At 35.9% G+C, this 24806-nt stretch overlaps 1 protein-coding gene across 2 annotated transcripts in view; it reads left to right on the top strand.

Moving 5' to 3' along the window:
* NAB1 (NGFI-A binding protein 1) overlaps window positions 1-24806 on the top strand; it is a 43557-nt gene that overhangs the window by 5884 nt on the left and 12867 nt on the right. For both annotated transcript variants that reach the window (XM_068544772.1, XM_068544771.1), the window contains exons 2-4: window positions 4160-4997; window positions 15555-15688; window positions 18089-18140. In XM_068544772.1, coding sequence (XP_068400873.1) covers window positions 4179-4997; window positions 15555-15688; window positions 18089-18140 — 1005 coding nt within the window. In that variant the 5' untranslated portion in view covers window positions 4160-4178. The remainder of the gene's footprint in view (window positions 1-4159; window positions 4998-15554; window positions 15689-18088; window positions 18141-24806) is intronic.

Below are 24806 nucleotides of genomic sequence, written 5' to 3'. Positions count from 1 at the left end.
GAGTAGATTTGGGAATCTGGAAGAAGGAAGGAAAATGAGATAACATACTTGCTTTGGGACTTACCAAATTTGAGATGTTTGACAATCTCCACATGGTAGTTGAAATGCTGAATTATCAGAAAAACAGTTTGGGTTCTCAAACTTCAGGTATGAAGATCACTTTTTAAACTAAAAAAAAAAAAAAAAAGCAAGTACTCATTAATTTTGTTTAGTGTTTGTTGGTATAATGGCAACAACTGTGAATTCAGTTACACTTTTAAATGAGTTTGTATTAAATCACAAAGTATTTATTTACTTTTATTTGCAAAGTACATGTATATGTGTGAGCCAGTGCTTGGTATATGTTTGGATTTGAGAACACTTCGCAGGAACTCCACAAACCACTGGTCCAAGCTACAGATAGCAGTTTGGGGGTCAGTCTGCTATAGGTGATATTGAAGCCTGGGAGTGGACAAGATCATCATGGGAGAATATGGAAAGACAGTAGAAATGGGGTCCAATATAAAACTTTGGAGAATTCCTGCACTTAGAGTAAGGGAAGGCAACATAATATAGCAAAAAGTCAGGTGAAGAGCGTTTCAAGGAGTGATGTCAAGCTGTAGAGAGGTTAAAGAGAAAAGCTGGTGATCACTCAGGAGTTACTCTGAGAGTTTTGATCGAGGAGTCAGGACAGAAGGCAGGCTGAAGCTTCTTGGAACAGATTGGGGCAGGTTTGAAGGAATGGTTCTTCTTTTCCCTTGTGACCATTAAAGACTCTGCCTTACTCTAAATCCCCACGTCCCAGCTTGGAGAAAGTCAGAGTTTTGTTTCCCATATTCATATTAAGTGCTGTGTTGTGGTTCGAGGACAAAGCTGGAGTTGACCAGTCAAGTTTTCTGAGCCAAACCAGCTCCTTATTTCACTTAGCATAGTTTAAATCTGGCAGATGACTGATCCTACCCCATAAGGAGCCAAAGTGAGTTTGTTTTTAAAAGGTTCAGGAACAAATCATTACCATTTAAAATAGATCATTGAATAACAAACAACAACAAATGGCCTTAAATGAGTCCATTGTTTAATTCCTCTTCCTCTGGAACTGACCAGGCTGAGGAACATTTAAGCTGGTGCAAGTGGAGGTTTGCTGTATATAGGCCCTTGGTTTAGCTTTTGAATGCAGTTAAAAAATGGGTAACTGGTTTCTCTTCATTGTGGAATTTATAAAAAGGTCACACTCAGCATGGTTGTTCCAGCATCTCTTGAACAGGCCAGGTAACTGGAGTTTGCAGCTGAGTAGATTTACTCTACTCGCAGCTTCCTATATTATATAATGTTGTGTTAGGATCCTTTTATGTTTACTTCAGATTGGAGAGATGCAGTTTTCCTTTGATTTATTTGGCCTGCATGTCGAAGCACGAATAGATAGAGTTTGTAAAAACAGAAAATCTCATAAAAATTTTCTTTTAAATCAAATCAAGTTAATGTATGAAGTGGTGGTTGTTTAAATTATCCCAGCAGGCTTTGTAGGAAACTGAAACATTCTCTTAAAGCAAAAAGCTTAGGGAGAAAACTCCTTTCCCAGCAGTAAGTGTGGGCCTTTAGAAAGCCTCCTGGGAGTCTAAATAGTTCACTTATTTATCTTTCATCTGGTGTCTTGACTTTGGAAATGTACACTGGGTCCTATCAGTCCTTATGGGGATATTATAATCATAACTACTTCCTTACCGGAACATAGGGCTTTCTCTTAGGAACTAGGGGGTTTCCTTTCTTTCTGGGTAAAGATGAGAAAGGATAAAAGTTGAAAATTAATATTTTCTAAAATCATTGCCTTATCTCAGAAGAATAAAACCTAAGTTTGGGTTTTTAGTTCTCCTTAAGTTTCTCTTTTACATTTGTCCATCATATATTCTTTGTTCTCTTATTGCTCATAAAAAGATTCAAGAACTCTGTTCTAGATTTTCTCATGTAATTTTTACTTTATTCCATAATTTGGGGGAGTGTATATGGTGAGATCATTGATGACACCATAAATCTTGCAAGGTTACAGCCCTCTTATAAAAATGATTTTGTGGGTGTATGTGCATACATATATATTTATATGTGTGTATAGATATTTTTGTGTGTGTATACTCTTGAGTTGAAAGCCTGTGGAGCTATTGCATTAGGTGTATGAAGGGAAAGTAGGTTTCCTTTCCTCTACCTCAGACACTTTCTAGAAACCCTTCCATTTGGTATGACTTTAACTTGTGTCTGTAACTCCCAAGAGCTTGTTTTTGTGGGTTAGTGTCCAGCTGGATGATAGATTCTCTCCCCAAAAAGTCTCCCCTGGAGTGGGAGGACAAAGTAGATCCTCCTGTGGGTGATTCAGATGATGCAGGAATGTTTTTTCCAGAGAACTGAGGTGGCATGAACATGACAGTGGTCTCAAAACCTGTAGGAGTTCGTGGTGCCCAGAGAGTGTACTAAATAGGGATCTTCTAGTGTAGTTTGCCAAATTTGCCAAATCATGAGAGTCTCCTGAGATGCAACCCAAGGACCTAGGAAATTATATTTTTTCAGAAGCACCCCACATGATTTCCTGGCTGTCAGCAGACGTTTAGTGGGCTCAGATTCAATCTTTTTTTATGTATCTTGGGAAGTCATCAGGTCACCTGGCAATGCCCTTATGAAATAAAGAACCATAAAATTTGAGGAGGTCAGTAATTGATTAGAGCAGATTGTGGATGACACAGAGGTTCCAGGAGATGGGGGCTTCCCAGGAGTCAGTCCTTAGGGTGGTAGGGAAATGCATTCTCCTTGGATGGGATGACTGAAACTGGAATTTTGGGTAGAATTCTGGTTGATGGCATAAAGCAGAAGTCCCAAATTTGGTGATCTGGCCTTCAGGGGTGTTCCTAATATTCCTCTGTTTGTCTTATCTCCCAGTTAACAATTGCTCCTAACTTTCCGAGTTGAGAGTGGAGCTTTCACTTTCCTTTGGTGTATGTATTCTTTTGGCCTACTATAATTTTTGCCCTTAGAGGGCTATAGGGTCCTTTTAATCCTAAGGGTCCATTGATTACAAGTTTGTTTCTCTTAAACGGAAGTACTTGGCCAACTCCTCTTTGTCTGTGGAAGGTCTCCAGGCAACTGTGAATAACTTTTAAAGGCTGCTAAGAGGTCAAGAAGTGCTCTGCTGGGTCTTGTTCTGTCTCTTTAAAGGCAGACTTCTCTGCCTCGCTTGAGCTCTAAAAGTATTAGTTCCTTGTCTCTGTCTTAGGCTCTCTGCTGCTTCTTTGGAGGGATCTCCCACCCTCCTTGGCTTCATCCTCTGTCTCTAACCCTGAGACACACTTAGGCTCCAGTCTGTTATTCTGCACACAGGACAGTTCTACTTAAGCATTCCACCTTGTGCCATGTTCAAGTGCCATGTGTTTGAAAGGGAATTCCATCATCCCTAATTTTCTGTATCCCCAATGCCTGTTGCAGTTCTAGACATTTCCTCTCCTTTCATCACTTATACCTAAGTGATCACCAAGTCTTGTCTGAATTTTTCCTGCCTCTTTTTTTCTCAGTTCCTAAATATACCACCTTCTATCTTATCAACTGCAGTTCATACTGAATTCTCTCATCCTCTGCCTGCCAGACTAATCTTGCTACTTTTTTTTTTATAAAATGGGAATTAACTATACCTATCTCACAGGGCTGTTGTGAGGATTAGACATAAAGTGTTTGTCATACAGTGTGACACAAAATAAGTATTCAGCGCATGGTAGCATAGTATACTTCTTACCCCTTTCTGAATTTGATTATCCTTCACTTTGTCTCTGTGTCCACACCATGGAAGCAGCAAAGTGAATAGTCAAAAATATGGGATATAGAGCCCTGTGAGCCTTGGTTTGAGTCCCTAGACTTCTGCTTAGCTAGTTGTGAGATCTCAGGCAAGTTACTTATCTTCTTTGAGCCTTTATATATTTTTCTTTAAAATGGAAACTATTACTGAATATTGACCATTAAGGTTGATAGGAGGGTAAAATAAGATAACTTATGCATAGAGAGAATGCTTCCTTAACAGTCAGTTGCTATGCAAATGCTCCTTGGTTTTTATTCTTCCCATACTGAACTCTTAAATCCTATAGTGTCTAACAAATAGGCTTAAGAAGTTTGGAGCAAGTGTGATGAGTATTTCCTCTTCTTTTTGCAGGTTAAGCCCATCCACAGTAATGGCCGCGGCCCTACCCAGGACCCTGGGGGAGTTGCAGCTGTACAGAATATTACAAAAAGCCAATCTGCTTTCTTATTTTGATGCCTTTATCCAACAAGGTGGTGATGATGTCCAGCAACTCTGTGAAGCTGGAGAAGAGGAATTCTTGGAAATCATGGCACTCGTGGGCATGGCTAGCAAGCCCCTTCATGTTAGGAGGCTACAGAAGGCTTTGAGAGACTGGGTTACAAACCCTGGCCTTTTCAATCAGCCGCTGACGTCCCTGCCTGTCAGTAGCATACCCATCTATAAATTACCAGAGGGATCACCAACCTGGCTGGGACTATCCTGCAGCAGTTATGAAAGGAACAGCAGTGCCCGGGAACCTCATTTAAAAATCCCCAAGTGTGCTGCCACCACCTGCGTGCAGAGCTTGGGACAGGGGAAATCAGACGTGGTGGGGAGCTTAGCGCTGCAGAGTATCGGTGAGTCCCGACTCTGGCAAGGCCACCATGCCACCGAGAGTGAGCACAGCCTCTCCCCAGCTGACCTTGGCTCTCCAGCTTCCCCAAAAGAAAGTAGCGAGGCGCTGGATGCTGCTGCCGCGCTCTCTGTAGCCGAGTGTGTGGAACGAATGGCCCCCACGCTGCCGAAAAGTGACTTGAACGAAGTGAAAGAGCTGCTAAAAACCAACAAGAAGTTGGCCAAAATGATTGGTCACATCTTTGAGATGAGTGATGATGATCCACACAAAGAGGAGGAAATTCGAAAATATAGTGCAATATATGGCAGATTTGACTCCAAGAGAAAGGATGGGAAACATCTCACGCTTCATGAGGTAAAAAGCCCACATTGTTCTTTGTGCATATGTGGTGTGTCGTGTCTCTTAGAGATTAATCTGGTAATAGTTTGCAGCTAAGGAGATACATTACCTGAAAGCAGTATTAAAGACATTTAGGGTTAGCAAAATGTAACTCTTTAGTGAAAATAGACCATATTTATTGTGTGTGTTAGGGTATTTTTGTGTTGAATTCAAACATGTTGAGCTTTGGAACTACAGTGTAGGGTGACTTTTAGAAAAATATCAGCATTTAAGCAGTGAAAGCATAAAGTCTTTGCATGTACAAGGCAGTTTGTCTTTTAATTAAGAAATAACATGAGATTTTAAGTAGAACAAAAATCATTTTTGTAGACTTTTTTTAGGAAAAAAAATTGTAAACAATAACCACAACTTAAAGTGATTTTCAGCTAGCATAGAAAACAAAATTATTTTAGATGAATGTTAGAAGAATTATTATAGCTTTGAATATTGTTTTGGTTTGACATTTGGCATTAAAAATTCTCATTTTATTTTTGTAGCAGTCTATCCAGAAATACTTTGCTTAAGCAGAAGAATGCATATACGTGTGTCTTTCTCATTTACTCCCTTTTTCTTGTCTATCTGGCCAACACATCATATTTAAGACTCGAGCATCTTTAAGACCTTAAGACTCAAGCATAAGCTTAAGTCTTTTTTGATATGTTTTCCCCCAAGTGACCTTTCCTTTCCATTTTTATCCCTGTATAATATACACTTCTGTCACAGTAACTTCAACATTTTATTGTACTTATATATATACTGGTCTATCCCTCACAGTATACTTTGGGATTCTTCAAGGCAGAGATAATGTCTCATTCATTTTTATATCCTCAGAATCTAATGTACCCAATAAATGCTTGAAAAATAAATGCATTTCAAAAGTTAAAAAACGATTGCATAGCTAAAATTTATAGCCATTTATCCGTTAGAAGAAAGAGAAACTCTCCTTGAAAAAAATGTTCAGTTGAATGCAGTATTTCACGTTAGAAACATTAGATCTTTCCCCCCCAGACTTATACTTTAACACAAAAAATATTATATATTTATTGAAAAAGTATTCAATCATTACAAAAGGATGTGAAGTAATTGAATCTGTAAACAGATTCTTTTCTTTACATATACAAATGTGGGATCATATTTTGTACACTCTTCCTCCAAATTCTTTTTTTTAAACTTAACAATATGCTCAAAGTACAGTATACTGTTAGATATATTTTTTAAGTGATTACATATAGAGCTACCTTATTCATTTATGGGTTATATTATATTTCACAATATGAATGTGCTGTTATTTACCTTAGCCATTCACTTTTTGATGTCACTTAAGTTGTTTCCATTTTTAAAATTTTATATATGGTAGGACGTGAACATGACACATATATATCTTTACAGACTTGTGCATGTTTTCCTATAGAATAGAGTCCCAACATGTAAAATTATGGGATCAAAGAATAAGTAGATTTAATATTTTAGTAGATACTGCTAAATTGCCTTCTAAAAAAGCTGCAGCGATTTACATTTTCACTATCGTTGTATGCAAGTGTCCATCTTTCCACTCTCTTGCATTTATCATTTTTAATCTTTGTCAGTCTAAGAGATGAAAAAATTATCATTGCTCAAATTAACTTTCCTTAGTGAGGATGAGTATCTTTTCTTATGTTTAACAGACATCCAATTTTATATTCATATCCTTTGTTTTAATGTTGGAGTTGTTTGGTTGTTTTGTCTAACCTTTAAAATATTAGTAAGAACTTTTTATATTTTAAGGATATTAACCTTTTGTCTTATGTTGTAAACATTTTACCAGATTATCATTTGTCCTTTGACCTTTCAGACTGGTTGCCATGTGGAAGTTTAATTTTATATAGTAATATTCATTGATCTTGTCCTGTGTGATTTCATTTGTCTGATTCTCTATTCCTTCACCAGTATAGAGTTACTTTAATTACTGTAGCTAAATAATGTATTTTAATATATGGAAAGGCAAGTGCCCCTTCTATAGTACTGTTCTGCAGCCTCTGTTTTTTTAGGTAATCTTACACATTTCTCCTTCCAAATGAAATTTTTAATGCATTTGTCAAATTTCCCCAAAATTTCTGTTGGTGTTTTGATTAGAAATGCCTTAAAGGTATAGATTAATTTGGAAAAAAATGATATATTTACAATAATGAAAACTCCCGTACAGTAATATAGTATATGTGTTTACTTAGATCTTTTATATTCCTCAGTAATTTCTTAGTTCTTTATTCATAGGTTTTGCACATTTCTTGTTAAGTCAAATACTGTGTATTATATATGTATGTTAAATGTCTGTATCATAAACATATATTTATTTTGCTTATATATACAAGTATATAAGATATAAAGGTGTATAATCGTAAATGAAATTTTTTCCTGCTTTTTAAAATTACTATCACTGGCCGATTTTTGTATATTAATCTTGTCTTCAGCAATTTCACCATCTGATATTTTAAAATGAATTATTTTAGATATGAATGGATACTGGTGCTTAATATCAGAGAAGTGGTTAGCAAAATTAGTCACAGGGAATTCTGTGATTTGATCTATTTTGGGCATGTCCTTTTGTAATTGTTATATATTGTTGCCATACAATAATGGACTCACAAGAACTTGTGAGTAGATCTAGAAAATACAGGTAGCATTATAATTCGGATACACTTTGACACTTTCATCACCTATGAACCAATAGAGAAATCTACTATAAGGTCGTCAGTAATAGGAAACAAAGGGCAAAACATGTTGGCAGTTTTAGGTTCATGCTATAATCCAGTTTTCATATAATTTTTAAAACAGAGCAGATGAAACACAGTCAAGGGCCTGTCTTTTTATTAAAGCAGAAGTATGTTAAAGAGATGACTTTAATAAAGCCTATCAACCTCACTTAAAATATCCTAACCTACTTTAAAAAAATCCAAAATGAACTATTTCACACTTAGCTTTGGCTAAAGGGCTCTTTGGATAAATAGGCACAGGCGGTATTTAAGTAATGAGACCATTGTGGGTTTCCCAGAATAAGGGAACAGTCAAAATGAATGCCAGCGGCTGAGATGTGGGGTTGGGGGTTTTGGAAAGTGTGGCTTGTGAAGCTTAACTTAGACCGCTTATTATTTGTAACTCAAGTATGTGAGTCTGGTCTAATAATATAGTTTAGGATAGAAGTTTATGAATCAGGACACTTTCTTCAAACTAGTAACCATTCAAGAGTTTGGTGGAAATCACAAAATCCCGAGGGAATTAAAAGAAAGAAGGTACTGTCAAGTGTACCTTTTAGGTACACTTGTGATAACTTCACATTTTTTCATTTGACTATCTACAATGAGAGAAAGATTTTTGAGTTTTTCTAAATTCCTAAGATTAAAGAATGTTACTAATTTGTCCTCAATTTCTAAATAAGGAAATACGTGACTTATTCTTAATTCACTTTTGGTAGTATTTCTGAGATTTTTCTTCATATAAACACTGAACACTCTCTTTCAAGACATATAAGTAGGTCACGAGCAGATGAAAATCAGGAAGTTACCTATACCTGAAAAAATTTTTTCAACTCACAAGCATATAAAATTCTTATTCTTATATGCATTTTTATACTTGTTTCTAAGTATACATTGTAAATATATTGTATAATTCTTTACATTTTACAGTAAAGAATTGTAGAATGAATCATTGTTATACACACTGTTTTTAAGCTAGAGAATCAGTGATGGTCTTAGGACATGGCTAGGTATGGCCTGGTCATAGGAGTCAGACCATGAAGATGGTGTGAGGGGCTGAGGCCTAGAACCACACTAGTTATTGGTGTGGGACAGGTGCTAAGGGACAAACCCAGAAGCAGTACTAGAAGGAAGTCCAGGCAGGCAGAGTTCCATCTGTCCAAAGGTGTGTTGGCAGAGTGTATGGTAAACTAGGTAAGCAGTATGCATCAAATCTTAAAGCAATGAATGGAGAAAGAGAGAGAAACAAAGTTGAGAATAGCAAGGCCGTGGAGAATGTAGGGGCTTGTAATATTCAGAAATAAAAGCACATAGACAAGTCGGCATTATATCAATAGAGTATTTGTCAGCAGATAGCAACTTCCAGCCGAAGAGCTCTGGAACTCAAAGATAGGAAGGGGAAGAAGAGGAGAAGGTGGGGTTAGTGGGTAAGTTGTAGACCTAGTGGAAATGCTACAGGAACTGGAGTGCTAAGCGGGTTACTAACATAAGGACCTAGGCCCATAGAATACATGGTGATGCCAAGTTTAGGTCAGTTACCACTGTAGTGTTGAGAAGGCAAGGCTGAGTGTTTCAGAGAAGCCCAACAGTCTTAGTTCTGAGAGAGGGGGAATGCCAAATCCGGGAACCTCTTAGACCTGAACCTATTACTAGTGAGTTATGATGCTGAATTCCGAACTCTCAGCTTGAGTGTATCAGTTTCAACATCTAATACTTGAAAAGAAATGTTGGACATTTCCTTTTGATCATTTAAAAAAGTGGATTATAGGACTATTAGGGTAGTCTTTCTTCTTGAGTCACTTTTGATAAGTCATATTTTTCTGAGAATTTGTCCATTTCATCTAAGTTTTCAAACATATTGGCATAAAGTCGTTTATTGTTTTTAAGACCTAATATTGTTTGTACATTTGTCTCTTTTTCCCTGATCAGTCTTGCCAGAGGTTTGTCAACTATATTAATCTTTTCAGGGATCTGCAAACTAGAGCCTGTGAGCAAAATCTAGCCCACTTCCTGATCTTGCACATAAACTTTTATTGGAATACAGCCATGCCTATTTGTTTATGTACTATCTGTGGCTACTTTTGAGCTATGATGTAGCATTGGGTAGTTGTAACACAGACTGGCCTATAAAGCCTAAAATATTTACTATCTGACCTTTTACAGAAAAGCTTTCCAACTTCTTTTTGAGGAAGCACTTTTGGCTTAATTGATATTTTTAGTTGTGCTGTGTTTGTGTTTACGTCTACTTTGTAACAGTTTATTTTATTGTCCTAACTTACATTTCGTCCTGAGTTCATTAATGTTCAGCTGTTCTTCTTTTCTCATGTAAGGAGTGAAGGCCATAAATTCTCACTATGTATTGAATTAGCATTATTCCCAAAGTTTTGATATGTGGTTATTTTATTATTTTTTAATTCTGATTATTTCTCTTTTTATTTATGATTTCTTTTCTGATCCGTGAGTTATTAAGAAGTTTTTTTCATTTCCTAATATGAGGGGGTTTTTCCTTTATTCTTTTTCCCAGTGATTTCTAACTGAATTACATTGTGGTCAGAGAACATGGTTTGTATGATGCCAGCCCTTTAAAATTTGTTGAGATATGAGTTATGGCCCAGTATGTGGTCAGTGTTTTTAATGTGCTTCTGCAGTTGTTGGTAGAGTGTTCTGTATATGTCTGTTTTAACAAGCTTATTAACTCTGTTTTTCAAACCTTCGATAGACTTTTTTTTTTTTTTTTTTGTCTGCTTGCTCTATCAGTAGCTAAGAGTTGTGTGTTAAAATCACCTACTCTGATTGTGGAGTTGTCTATTTCTCTATGTATTATGCAGCAACCTTATTAATCTTTAATAATGCATTTTGTTTTAAAAAACTTTTTTGTTTGATATTAATATAAATACATATGCTTTCTTCTTGTTAGTAATTTCTTGTTACTTCTTTTTTCCATCCTTTTAGTCTTTCTGAATCCATGTTTTAGATACATCTCTTGTAAATACCAATAATTGGATTTTTTAAAAATTCTCTCTTACATTCCTTGTCTTTTAACTGCAACATTTGGTCCATTTACATTTATTACAATGATGTTTTGAATTTATTTCCTTTACTTTATTTTGTATTTCTCCCCTTCCTCCTCTTTGTATCTCGTATTTACCATCTGGAATTAGTGTCCTTTAGCCTGAAGTGCATTATGTAGAATTTTCTTACTGAAGGCCTACTGATAGCAAACTCTGTCCTTCCTCACCCCATTGGGAAATATCTTTATTTTGCCCTCATTCTTAATTGCTACTTATTCTGGGTATCAAATTCTATATTATCGGTTATTTTCTGTTAGTAATTGAAGATATCATTTCCTTGGCCTTCAGCTTTCATTGTTGTGTTTAGAAGCCAGTGGTTATCTGACTGTTGTCTGCTTTTGAAATCTTCTGTTTTACCGTGCCCCAATTTCTTCTCTCCTGACTTCTCAATTTTTCTTAGTCATTTTTACTATATTACTCTTTAGTCATATTTTCAACTCCTTTTATTTCTTTAAGTGAAGTCTTTGAGGGTCTGTTTCTGCTGTCTGTTGTTTCTGCTGGTTTTTACTTTTGGTTCCTTGTTTCTTTGGATGTTTTATGATTTCTGTCTATGAACTCATATTTCTTGGAACTGTGGAAATGTTTTGAGGCCTAGGAAGAAAATGGATTCTCCTAGAGGCTTTTGCTTCTACCAGGCACCTGTACTCTGCACATAACAACTCTGGGACCCTATGAAAATTAATTCTCAGGCTGTTTAATGTGAATTAGGGCTGAAAATCCATTTGAAGAGCTGATTTGGGGTTATGAAATCTCAGGAGAGTATCTTCTGTTCTCTCCCATTTAGTAACAAGGTTAAAGACAGGTAATTCTCCTTGCATTCTCCTGTGGGGTATGGGTATATTTCTAATTCTGTCTTGCATCAGGCTGTAGTACTTTTGTATTGTTTTTCGTAGACTCCTCAGCCTCACCTTTGATGGATACTCAGCTTTTCCTGTTATTCTCTTCCCACACTCACCAGCCCAAAGAGGGTGTAAAGATTGAAGTTCATCTGGTTTAGCAACTGTCCTCAACTTACTCCTTTGAGATACTGTCTTCATTCATTTTGGCCTGAATCGTTCTTACTGTCTTGCTGGCTTATTGATGCATTTAAGATATTTTTTCCTTCTATTTTAGCCAACATTTTTCCTGTGAGAAATGTGAGAGGGGCCGGTCACGGTACCTAGCCCTCCCTGTGCTAGAAATGAAAGTCTTGATTGCCTTTAGAGCCTCCCTATCACACAGCATTCATGTAGTATTTTTATGCTAACACTTACTTGAAACTTAATGGAAAGTCACAATCATTTGATTGTTAAAGATTATAACTACCAGTAGAGAAAGTTTTAAAATCTAGTTAAAAATAATAGAAAGCTAACTTTAAGAAATATTTTACATGAAGATATGAATGGAATTTTGGTATTTTTAGCCATGAAAGGAGGAAGTGGAGGAAGTAAGTAAACCAATGAGGGAGAATATCTTATTTTATACTTTTAACAAAATTAGAAACTTAGAACTTTTACAAAGCTAGCTTGGTGCTGCAGTGAATGACTACTGGTTTTGGAGTATTTGTATCATTTTTCTATTTAAAATATATCATAATAGTTATTGATTTAATTATTAGCAACTGGGAGCATGAAATCGAGAAGATACAGAAAATACATTTTTGAGGGGAAAGCTTGATGAATCAGCTTCATGTTACAACTTGGGGTGAGCTATAGTTATTTCTCCAGCCTCAGTTTTTCTACCAGAAGGCTCTCTGAGGTCCTGGAGAGTTCAGTATAGTTTTTCGGTCTGTTGGAGCCTGAATTCAATAACAAAGATTGTGTTATGTTTTTTTTTCTTGGTTTCTGGTAGGATGATGGAAGGAATACTAGAATATTGTTTTATTTTCTGTGGTTGTGAATGAGCTGGTACCTCTGAATGTTGTCAATTAAAATATCTTACTGACAATCAGAATTTCTCCATACTAATTTAGATGTCTGAGTACAAAAAAGAAACAGCTACATAAAAAGCAACTTGAGAAGGATCTTTCAAGGTCATTGTAGCTACTGCTAAGCTGAAATTGAAGTTAATTTATTTAGGAAATTATTCTTTGAAGTATATTTTACTTTAAACTCCTGTAACATTGTGCCTGTCAAAAGCACTTAGGGAAGAAATTGATCTACTGAGGATTCTTTAGGAGGAGGGGAGAAAGCTGAAAATAAATTCCTCCTATTATGTTTTTATATTCAGTTATGGGTTTAAAATAAGAAGCCTGGGCTTATTGTAACCTTGTTGCCAGTAGCCACATTACAAGCATATTGGTGATATTGCAGGTTTGGTTCCAAACCACCACAATAAAGTGAGACACACAAATTTTTTTTGGTTTCCCAGTGCATATACAACTTACATTTACACTATACTGTAGTGTATTGTGTGCAGCAGCATTATGTCTAAAAAAAATGTACATACCTTACTTAAAAAATACTTTATTGCTAAAAAATGCTAACCATCATCTGATAACACAGGGTCGCCACAGACCTTCAATTTGTAAAAAATTAGTATCTGCAAAGTGCAATAAAGCGAAGCACAATAAAATGAGGTATGCCTGTATTTGAGAATAAGCCAGTGTAACCTACAGTTGGAAATCTGGGGAGGAGGATGTTAGATACCTATATCATACCATATACTGTATACCATAACACATTCTAGATGGAGTAAATATGTGGAAAAAATAAAACCATTAGACTAAATTATAGGAGAACATTTATATGTATTAGGGTGAGAAGGGAGCTTCTGTGCATAGCACTCAAGACAAAACTATAGGGCTTATGACAAACTATGAAAAAATAAAAAAACAAAACCACTACATATAATGAAGAGTTAATGCTCTTAATACATAACGAATTCCTCAAGTCCCTAAGAAACAAAATAGTGCAATAGAAGAAACAGGCGGCTACCATGAGCAAGCAGATTTTAAAATAAGTCAAAAACATAAAAATTTCAGTGTTATAGCCAAAGAAATACAAATTATAACCAAACATCATTGAAAATACATCAGATTGGTAAAGCTTTTAGATAACAGCCAGTGTTGGTCAAGATTCTGGGAAATGAACTCTTCATATAATTGTTGGTAGCATTAAGATTTGAAACAATTTTTTTGGAGAGTAATTTGATGAAATATGTAAATCTCTTAAAATTTAGTATATTCTGTGACCAAGAAGTCTCTTTGTACTAATTTATTCCAAGTAAATAACTGAATATGTGTGTAAAGATGCACATTTAAGAATGCTCTTTGCAACTTTCTTTGTAGTACTTGAAAAATGAGGGTAATGTCCAGAGTGAGGTTGATTTAAATAATGCATTGCTGTTTTCTACAATGTAATTAATATTATATGTCTAGGTAGTAAAAATTACATTGTAAAGGATATTTAAATTCATCAGTCAATCAGTGTTTATTAAGCTTACTAACCATGCCAGATACTGATGTAAACAAGCTAAGTCTCTGCCTTAATATATGAAAAAGTAAAAAATGCAGCATACATAAGTGAGGGAAAGGAAGTTACACATCTACATTCACACGTATATATGTACACAGAGAAATATTGGAATAATATGCATTAAAATATTAATAGTCATTCTGGATGGAAGGACTGCATGTTGCATTCATTTTCTTTTGCTTCTCTGTATTTTCAAAAATTTTAAATAAGAAAAACTGTGAATAAAGTGGGATACCTGGGTAGGGAGAAAGGAAAACGAGAACTAACACTAACAACAACTTTGTGCCAGCTGTCTTCTCACTTATTTCTTGTTACAGTCCTTGGAGGTAGTGATATTATCCCATTTTGCCTCTGAGAAAATTGAGGCTCTGAGAAGTTTTTACATGTCCAAAATCACACAGCTGGTAAGTGATGGAGCAAGACTCATCCTAGGTCTCTCTGCCATCAAATCCCATCAGTTTGCCGTCAATCATGCCTGGAATGAGTATGTTTCTTGCTTTTTAAAAAAGTCTGATATACCTCTTGGCAGTTCCTTACATCTATTTAAGTTGACAAAATTATGTGAAAAACATTTTGTAGTCTACTAAGCAAATTATAGATTTTCAGTTTAGAATAACCTTTGATATTTTAAATTTTAGTACAGGTGTTTGGTCAACTAGCAACTCTATATTGGCAATATTTAACACTTAGATGAAAAAGTAGAATTAGATGAATCTTAGAGATTTAGTGACTCCAAGACCTTGATTTTCCATTATAACCCTCATTTGTGATAATGCTATCTTTTACTAAGTGATTTTATAAATACTTAACTAAAATCGTTTTTTATTTCTTCCTAAGAATTTTCATGTCAGTTCACATTAAAAAAAATATCTGTCAGACCATGTATACTCACTTGTAGTTAAGGAAATATTATCAGCATATCATATAATCATATCCCTTGGATTCTCATAAGCAAAATAAGGTGCAGAACATTTTTAAACTTTTTATTTTGCTTATTTTCTATAAACTCTCCTACTTAAACAAAAATAAATAAAGCATATAAATAAATAAAACCAAGATGACTATTTTGATTAGTTCGAGTTCTGAGAGATGTAGATAACTTGATTTTCTTCTGAAATTAGGCAGTAGGACTAATTAGGAGTAAAGGCTATCCTGATTTTCATAAATTATGATTTCATTATATAATGATGTGACTTCTTATATTCTTAAGTGAAACATTTTCTGTATTGATGAAATAAAAATGTTTATAATTTTTAAAACTTTATTTTGAACATGCAGCTCACTGTTAATGAAGCGGCTGCTCAGCTTTGTGTGAAGGATAACGCTCTACTGACAAGAAGAGATGAACTTTTTGCCCTGGCTAGGCAGATTTCTCGAGAAGTCACCTATAAATATACTTACAGAACCACCAAGTAAGTGTTTAACTAATTGGCAGTATTTTTGCATTGTTTGTTAGAAGTAGAGCTTGAAACACCATCCATTGATAGAATATAAGCATATCTGAAAAAGTTGAAGTGTGATTATAGTTCTATAAGATTAAACAGTGAAGTGACTTTTCAAAACATTATTGCTGAAGTGGTTTTCATTGATTTGTTTAATCCTCTTTTATTGTCTTTTGAAAGATAGTTCCCTAGGACTATAGCATTGGTTTGGTGTGGTTCTCGACATTCTTCTCTCACACAGATGCTTTCTTTGGTTTTGAGTGTGATGATGGGATTTAGTCATCATTTATAGACCTATTTGTATACCCTACCAACTACATGAACTTGTTGAGCTCTCTGCAGAAGCAACGTGTTTCCTTTTGCAAGGTGTCTGCGATCTAATGAGATTAGCTGAATAGATAAAAAGACTCCATTGCCCAGTATTTAAAGGAAAAATTGGAAAATACTAGGTTACTAGCAAGGGCAATGTGGAACATGTGTTTGAAATAAAAAAACCCATGTTGAAAAGCAGTGGTGATTTTAAAATTTAATGTAAACATACCTTATTATTCTTCATCTTATCCTCACCTGAAGCCTAAGCATTGTCTATAGATAGCAGACCATTTTGATTTTGTTCACTTGTTCCACATGGACCTGATTCCCAGTGCACCATCGGTTGTGCTTGCCACTGCTTCTCTGAGGAGATGCATTAGTATGACTGAGTGTGTGTTAAAAAAAAACACATCCTGAGCACCCTTTCCAGCTCTAATAAATCACATTTTTGGGGGATGGAGCCTTAGAGTCCAAACTTTCACAAGCATCTCCTATGATTCTTGTGTATATTCAAGTTTGAAAACCACCGATACAGGTACTTGCTGTCATCACCATTATTTTCCCCAACTCATAGCAGCTTTGTTGTCTGTCCTATCTCAAGAGCCCATATACTTACAAACTGGGAACAAGTAAAATTATGCAAAATTAATGAACAGGATAAGAATATACAGCAGTATTATAGGATTATTTACAAGATTTTTTTTGAGTTGAGTGATCAAGAGCTGATTTTTGTGACTTTGTTTTCTTCACTGTATTATACAATATTTTCTTTCTGACTGCTTTACTTAAATAATTTTCTTTAATCAAAGTAGTATGTGTACATGATTTATGAAGTCAGATAGTACACAAGGCTTATCACGAAACTCAGCAGTTCCCCTGCTCCATCCCCCTTCTTTCTGAATACTACGACCCAGAGGCAACTGCTTTCAACAACTTTTAGTTATTTTTTGTAGTATTTATTTACATTTATGTATTTTTAAAGTTAAATCATTTTAAAATACATAAGACTTTTACATTATTTATAAGCCAAAACTGTGTATAAAGCTAATGCAAAAAAGTTGCACTCTCATTTCTGTCTCTTTTTACTCTGTTCCTCTTCTCATTGTAGGTAGTTTTTATAATTTCTTTTTCATCCTTCTAGTGTTTGTTTATGCACATGTAAATAAATATAAATAAGTTTTCTCACATACCTTTTTTTGAAAAAACAGTAAGTAGCATGTGTCTACATTATTCTGTATTTTGCTTTTAGTTTAACATGTCTTGGAGATCTTGCTATATTAGTACATATACATCTTCCTTATTATTTTATACAGCTGCATGATACTGCCTTGTGTGGATATACCATGATTCATTTAACTAGTCCCCTGTTGATGGATACTTGAGTTGTTTCTAGTCTTTTGCCATTATAAGTAATACCACAGTAAATAACATCACACGTATCATATTTTGTTGATTCTGAGGTGTATTTTTCCACATTTTAACATCTTTCAAGTTGAGGTATAACTTAAAATTTATGACTTGCCATCGTTTAATTGGCAGTTATATTTCATGTATATGTAGGTGCTTCTGTGGGAGAGATTCCCAGCAGATGGATTCCCTAGGTCAAGGGAAAATGCATTTATAGTTCTGATAGACAAAATGCATTTTAATCTCATGTAGCCTTAAGCATTCGTCTTAAATGGCCATTTTTTTTCATTTTATCCTAAATTATACTGATCCATGAAGGGTGTCATGGAATACAGTCCTCCTTGATTTTTTTTTCCTTTTTCATTATGTGGTACTCATTAATACTTATTGAGTACTTTTCTGTGTGAGGCATTCTTAGGTAGTGTGCAATAATTTTAAAATGTGTAATATAACTGTGTCTGCCTATTTCCCCAGTGTTAATTTAGAAATGATAAAAAGTCTCTTTTTCACTATTTTAATGTTCATTATGAAGTCTTATTTCTGGTGGCAGGGCTCCAGGGTTATATGTTTTGGTGGAAGCTTATAGATTGAGGTGCCTTTAGAAAAATTTGTTACCTTCTCAAGTTTTTCTCTCTCCCCCATTCCCCTCAGATCAAAATGTGGAGAAAGAGATGAATTATCCCCGAAGAGAATTAAAGTGGAGGTATGATTATGTATTATATTTTCTTATGCTAATAATGTTTGCTTACTAGTTCAAACTGAAAAAAAAGAATGGTCCCATCAACTAGTGAGAAAATGTGAATTGTAGAATCTTAAAAATTATATAGAATTTGGTTGCTTTGAAGTATCTATAGTAATTTGAACTAAGATACTCAGAAAGTTCTTAGAAAGAAACAACAGTGATGAGCTTGATGTCCAGTCAGTTTATCAAAGGTTGATTTGTAAAGAGTTGTTTCTTACAGATTTAAAACTCTTTACTGGTTAAACTATTCCTTTTATAATTTTATTTACATCATTAGTCATCGTATCAAATAGACTGAGAGGAGCTAAGGTTTAATTTCTTTATATTAAATATCTGAGAGAAGTGACAATTTAGTAGCTGCAAGTTATGGGGACTTTACTGTAATTAAAAGCCTCTTTTAGGGGATCATGGTTGAGGCAGTCCTTCTGATTTTAGACCTGCAAGTCGTAAGGTGAGTTGAGCAAGAAAAATGTGTTTTTCTTAGGGCTCTCAGAACTGGTTTCAGAATGACTGCTCCTTAATTTGGATTGAATACTTTTTTAAAGGCCAGTCTTGCAGCAGAGCAGAAATTTGAAGTCAGGAAACTCCTTCCTTTTTTTCTTGGGCGGGGGATGGAGGTCAGTACTCTTAGCCATTCATTATTTAATTTCAAGTTAAAGAAAACAAGCTATGTTTAACTACCCTAAATTTCCATGATCAAATTATTCTTACTAGTAATTTGTTAGTAGCATCTGTTTGTATGTAATAATCTTTCATTTATACCAAAGCCAGAGTTAATCTTTTAAAAACATAAATCCCTTTTCTTGCTTCAGTCTTTCCAGTGGCTTTCCACTGTGCCTAGAATAAAATCTACGCTTTTTCCTGAGACATCTAAGACCCTGCATGATCTGACTCTGGCTTGCATCTCTAACCTCATCTGCTACCACACTTCCCCATTCTTACTGTGTCCCACCCAGCTCCACTGACTGACTTTCTGTTCCCGGAACACGTCAAACTCATTTGTGCCTCAGCCCTCTCTGTTTGTTCCTCCTCTGTAGATCTTCACATCGCTTCAGCTCATAGCAGAGAGTTTCCTCTGACTTTCCTGCTTCCCTTTCTAAAGAGGCACTGTTACCCCAACATCACATTAAGGCTCTTTGTCCTGGCTTGTTTTGTTTTCATAGCACTTACCAGTTTCTGAAATTATTATATATTTATCTTTAATTTATTATTGGTCTGCCCCATTAGATGACAATAGAGCTCTTATCTGTCTATCCACTACTTTTACTTAGCTTATAATAGTGCCTTGCACTTAATAGAACTTAATAAAATCTGTTAGGTGAAATGATGAATGGCCATGGGTAAACAGCTTTGACTTCTGAAAGCTTTAGCCCCAAGCAGTGGTTCTCAAAGAAGAGAAAAATGTTGTCCAAAACGAGCACCTTTTTAAAAATTGTGCTTATATTTGTAATCTATCTCACTGTTAGCTCTGGAATAATGTTTAAGATGGGTTAGCCTCAGCTACCACTCAAAAAATTTATTGAAATGACCTAAGGCCATTGAAAGAGCTAACTAGTGAAATAGTTTTCTCCTGTTGCATCTCAAGATAATGAGTAAGAGAGTATCCCTGTGGATTTAGCTGTTAGTGATACCACTGAAAGGGAAATTGGATAAACAAAGAAACTGCTAAAAGGCACGTGCCATTGGAGGATTTAGAGGAAGGAAGGTACAAAACCTACCCAATGGCCAGGAAAGGTAGGCAGCTACTAGGTTAGAAATTAATGTCCACCTCTCTTTCTCACCATTGGCCCTCTATGTCATCATGACTCAAGCTGTTCTCACATTTAAGCCCTGGTTTGTCTAGCTTTAGAGGTCACTAGTGAACATTGAAGTTTGAAATCATGAATCTCATGGACTCTTGGAGCTATAGTGTTTTCTTGTTAGGCTGTGTTGATGATAAGTCTTTCTGACCCTCTCAATGGCCCTGATCTGAAATGTAAACAAATTGTTTCTTGTATCCAGTTACAGTGTTGTGAGTTTCTTTTTAGGAGCTCACAATGTTAGGTTATAGCATTAGATGTGACCCTTCTAGTCCTTTATATTCCACTAGAGATAATTGAATTATAGTTCTGTATGATTAGTTTGTTACTTTACTAGACATCACAAAGCCATTTGAACAGTTGCAGATTTAGAATTAAGATAATCAGTGTTTCCTTTTTCTGTGAATAACAATTCTAACCCTTCCTAAATAGACAAGTGACTAATCAACCCCAGGTGTCTGTAAATGTTCTTATAGACACTAAACTCTTGATTTGGTTCCCAGAAATGAATAGTGACTTTAGCTTTGAATTTAGGACAGTAGTTTACTTTTGTTGGTTTGTTTTAATTTTGTCTTGTTTTTGCTTAGTTTTTTAAAAAGTTTGTGTTTTGCAGAGCATCAATATCTGCAAAATGTGTGTGTTATACGTGTGTGTATACCTACACATGTATATAGTGTAATGTGTAATCCTTTGCAAAATACACAATATTGGCATAAATGCTGTCTAAATTCTCTTGTGGTATACTCTAAGTCTAATTCGAGATACTGGAGCTGTTCATTTGGTTGTGGAAGCTGATACTGAGGTAGTTAGTATTGGTCATATAGGGTTACTACTCCACTAAGAAGATTTTTCACCAAGCGTTAGTACTTTATTTATGTCTACCTTCTCTGTGTCCACTGGGGAGGAGGAGAATTTCTGGCATGAGGAGAGATTAGAGGAGGCTTTATTGAGGAGATACCATCTGAGCTGGGTTTTAAAAGAAGGGTAGGATTTCAGAAGGTAGGGATGTGAGGTGGAGGGTGGAGGGGAGTTGCAAAGACAGACTAGCATGGGCAAAGACACAGAGGTAAGAAAATACTGTGTGTTTAGAGAACAGTGAGACCAGTTTGTCCAGAATATGTGGCTGACAAAAAGGACAGTCATAAGTAAAACTACAAAGATTTTAGAATTCTTTGAACATACTGTTTGTCTTATTTGATTATTTGTTTTGTGATTCTTAGCTTATTAACTCTGTATTAAGAAAAAGTAATATAAAAATAAACTTAAGCTTAGCCCATTGTAAAGCAGTATAAGATTCCTAATTACTAGGCTCAAATTAATGAGTCCTTTTTTCTCTTCCTTTTCATCTTTATTTTTCCAAAATCCTTGACAGCAACCAATGAGCATACATGCCAAGTTGCTAAGTTTTTTCAATCTTAAAAAGATCATTTTTATACCTACACATGTATATAGTGTAATGTGTAATCCTTTGCAAAATACACAAAATACACAAAATTAAAAAGATCATTTTTAAGATCAGAGAACAAAAAGAAATGTAATGTCCAGTAGATGAAATAGAAATAACTCAAAATAGACGGGTAAAGGAAAGAGAAACGTTTTCTTGTATGCCGTTTTCAGTGCATGAGTATACACTAAAAAAAATTAGTGCTTTGTTCAAGCTCAGTAGTTGTTTACTTATTGCTAAATGATGTATTTTCCTGATGTTTGTGAAGGGTTGGGTGGAATGAAATTTTAAAATCCTTGTCTTATTTTTCTCCTCTTGTTATATAGTAGGTTGTTCCTGCCCTAAGGATAGTTAACTATTTATTTGATTGTCGTCGTTGTTGTTGTTTAACATCAGGATATATGTTGTGAAGTACTCAGGATAATCTCTTGTCCTTGAATAGTGCGCCTTCCTACAGGGCATGTAAGACATTAAAAAACATAGAGATTTTGAACTTCATAGTTCGTAGAATATATGAGATAGTCACAGAGGAAAAAGCCTGCTAACTTCGGGAGGCCTTATTAGGGTAGCCTGTCATTTGGAATGCAGCCTCTAAGGAAAGCCTCTTTAGCCCTATATGTCAGTACGTGAGGTTTGGGAATATCCTACTGAGGCTAGATGAATAGCTTGTCCACCTGGAATACAACCTTCTGTGTGAATCTGCTTTCAGCTGAACTGCAAATGGATTACGTTTATTCTTTTCTCTTTGATCAGAGGCCTCAAATCCAGCTCTGGGTCAGTTGTAGAAATAACTGTTTTTTGGATTTTTTTTTGAAATAGCTGTTTTTATTGAATCTGTTGTATGCCTGTCCCTGCTAGGCATTTGAAATTTATCACAGACCTTGTCTACTCTATATGGAGGCTTTATGATTTCCATTTACAGCCAAGGAGAGACTCAGAAAGGGCTTGGTAACCTGCCCAACTTTTCACATGGCAGTGGCAGAGCCAGGGCTTCAAATCTAGGTCTGACTTCTAAACTTCAAAGCAATACCACTCTCCTGGGTGCTAATGAGCATTCACAAAGCATCTTAGGTGTGAAAAACACTATCCGGATTATACCTTTCCTCCTGCTAGTACGGTAAGAAGGGCAAAGTGTGCACAGGATTGGTAGTCTTTGAAGAAGGGGAAAGAATCACAGTTATTTTCTAATGCAAGGAAGTTTAACAGTTATACATTTTGAGTAGAAAATTTAACAATATAAGTGACAAAATGTATTTAAATATAATATACCACCATTTGACATACTTATTTTTTACAATGAAGAAAAACAGTGTGTTGGGAAGATAAACAGTAAATCAAGAAAAATTAGTTTGATTTATTTATACTCTACCTGTGACAGAACATATTTAAGATGGCTTGACTACCAGTTAAAGGAGATGAAAAATCAAGAGCCAAAGTCCCTGGCTCTCTTGTCTTCCTCTCAGTTTTTTTAAAATTAGTTATAAGTGGATTCAGTTGATATCTTTTCTTTTTCATCAAGAACATCTCCTATGAACAAACCCTGTCATTGCCTCCAGTATAATAAGTATTAGAAGAGAGGAAGGATGTGTAAAACAACCAGTCTCAGCCCTGGTGATGGTAGCTGACTAAATGGACGGTTACTGTTCATATCTTGTCTGTCAGTTTTCTTCGTTCACTGAAATTGCTGGAGACTAGGCAGAGATGAGAGGTGACAGCATTCTTCATCCTGTGTGGGCTGGGAGTGCAAAGCAATCAGAGATAACTGGATGAAAGAAATGAAGTTTGTTAATAGAGACCAGAAAGTCAGAGAATCAGGGCTTGAAAAAGAAGGACTTAGAGGAAACATCTGCTAGCAGTTCCAGTGGGTTGGGGGTGGCAGAGTGAGGAAGGGGGAGGGAAGAGGGTCAGAATACCCACCTACGCTGTTACTGAGCTTGTTGAAAAGAAAGCTGGTCTAATTTGATGTAGACTCTTCCCCTCTGGATCAGAAAAACAGAAGCATTACAGTCTGCTATTCATATAGAAAGTGTGAGTAGAGAAAGGGAAAATGCACGTGTGAGGCCGAGAACATCTGTTGGAACAAGTTGTTTTAAAGATAGCTAAGCAGTGGTTTTAAAGCAACTTGCTAGTATTTGGTGGAAAGGATGAGGAGGAATGGGGGTGGAGACCAATGCGATGAGAGTAATTAGGTCATGAACAGCATCCCACCCTGTATCTTTTATTTTCTCAGTGCTTAGACTCAGAGTCTCGTAAGGGAACACTGTGATTAACGGCAGCAGCCAAGAATATGACAAGAAGATAAATTGCTCATAGCATGGTACAGCTGGTTCCTGGGAAAAAAGCTTCAGAGACGTATAAAAAGAGTCCTGCAGCAAACATAATGTGAAAGAGACCGTTTTCTCGGGAATGTTCTCACTTTTATTTCTAAGTCATATATTTTGGAGTACAAACCTCCTTTGTATGTCATGAAGTGATAGCTACTCAGCCCAGTAGTCTTTCCATCCACGATGAACTGTCAAAGATTGAGAGAAAATCAGAATGAGTAATGTACCCAGTTGCAGAGAGACCGCTGATCTGTGTTATTTATTGTTATTTGTTTCTTATTGCTGCTTGTATTTCTCTTTATTAATGATGGAGCAGTGTCCATTTTCTAAAAACGTTTGCATGTAGAGCTTGAAGTTCCCCCTTCCGGCTTTTCAGTATTCTCATGGTTAATAATCCTGATAATTATGCCACCATATATTTGTATAGCAATGTATACTTTTTCAAGCTTTATTATTTGCATTACTTTATTTAATCCCCACAAATCTCCATTGGGCAGTTAAGCTATGTTTTAATCTCCGTTTAAAAACTGGGAACACTGGAAATAATGAGGTTAACTTTCTTGCCTGAGACTACACTTCTGGTTCCTAACATGAGAAGATTAGATCACTCCTTTCTCCTTCTGCAGACTCCATCAAAGATAGTATTGACATATTCGAGCTCCTGGGGGTTCTGGCCTGGGCTCACTCCACTCAGGGCCTGATGGGCTGGAACTCTCCAATCTGGTTCTCCAGCCCTGACCTTACCCCAGGTTCCACAGTCAGTGCATCTGCCTACCAGAGGTCTCACCAGCAGCAGATCAGACTCAATATGTCCCCAACGAAATTCATCAACTTTCTGCTCTCTCCTCAAACCTCCTGGTCTTGAGTTTCTGATTCTAGTGAATGTTATCACCAAACTCCCAGTTGCCAAAGCCATAGCTCAGGAATTCATGTATTTCTCTGTTGCATCTGCCATTGTGTGGGACTAGGCCACTAGTCTCTGTCTTCACTACAGCCCTCTAACCACCATCCTGGACCCCCCTCCCCCAGTACATTATCCCCATCTCATTCTGATTGGGTT

The sequence above is a fragment of the Eschrichtius robustus genome, chromosome 5 (genome assembly GCF_028021215.1).
Source record: "Eschrichtius robustus isolate mEscRob2 chromosome 5, mEscRob2.pri, whole genome shotgun sequence".
Classification (NCBI taxonomy): domain Eukaryota; kingdom Metazoa; phylum Chordata; class Mammalia; order Artiodactyla; family Eschrichtiidae; genus Eschrichtius; species Eschrichtius robustus.
This window is presented reverse-complemented; position numbering and strand designations above follow the sequence as displayed.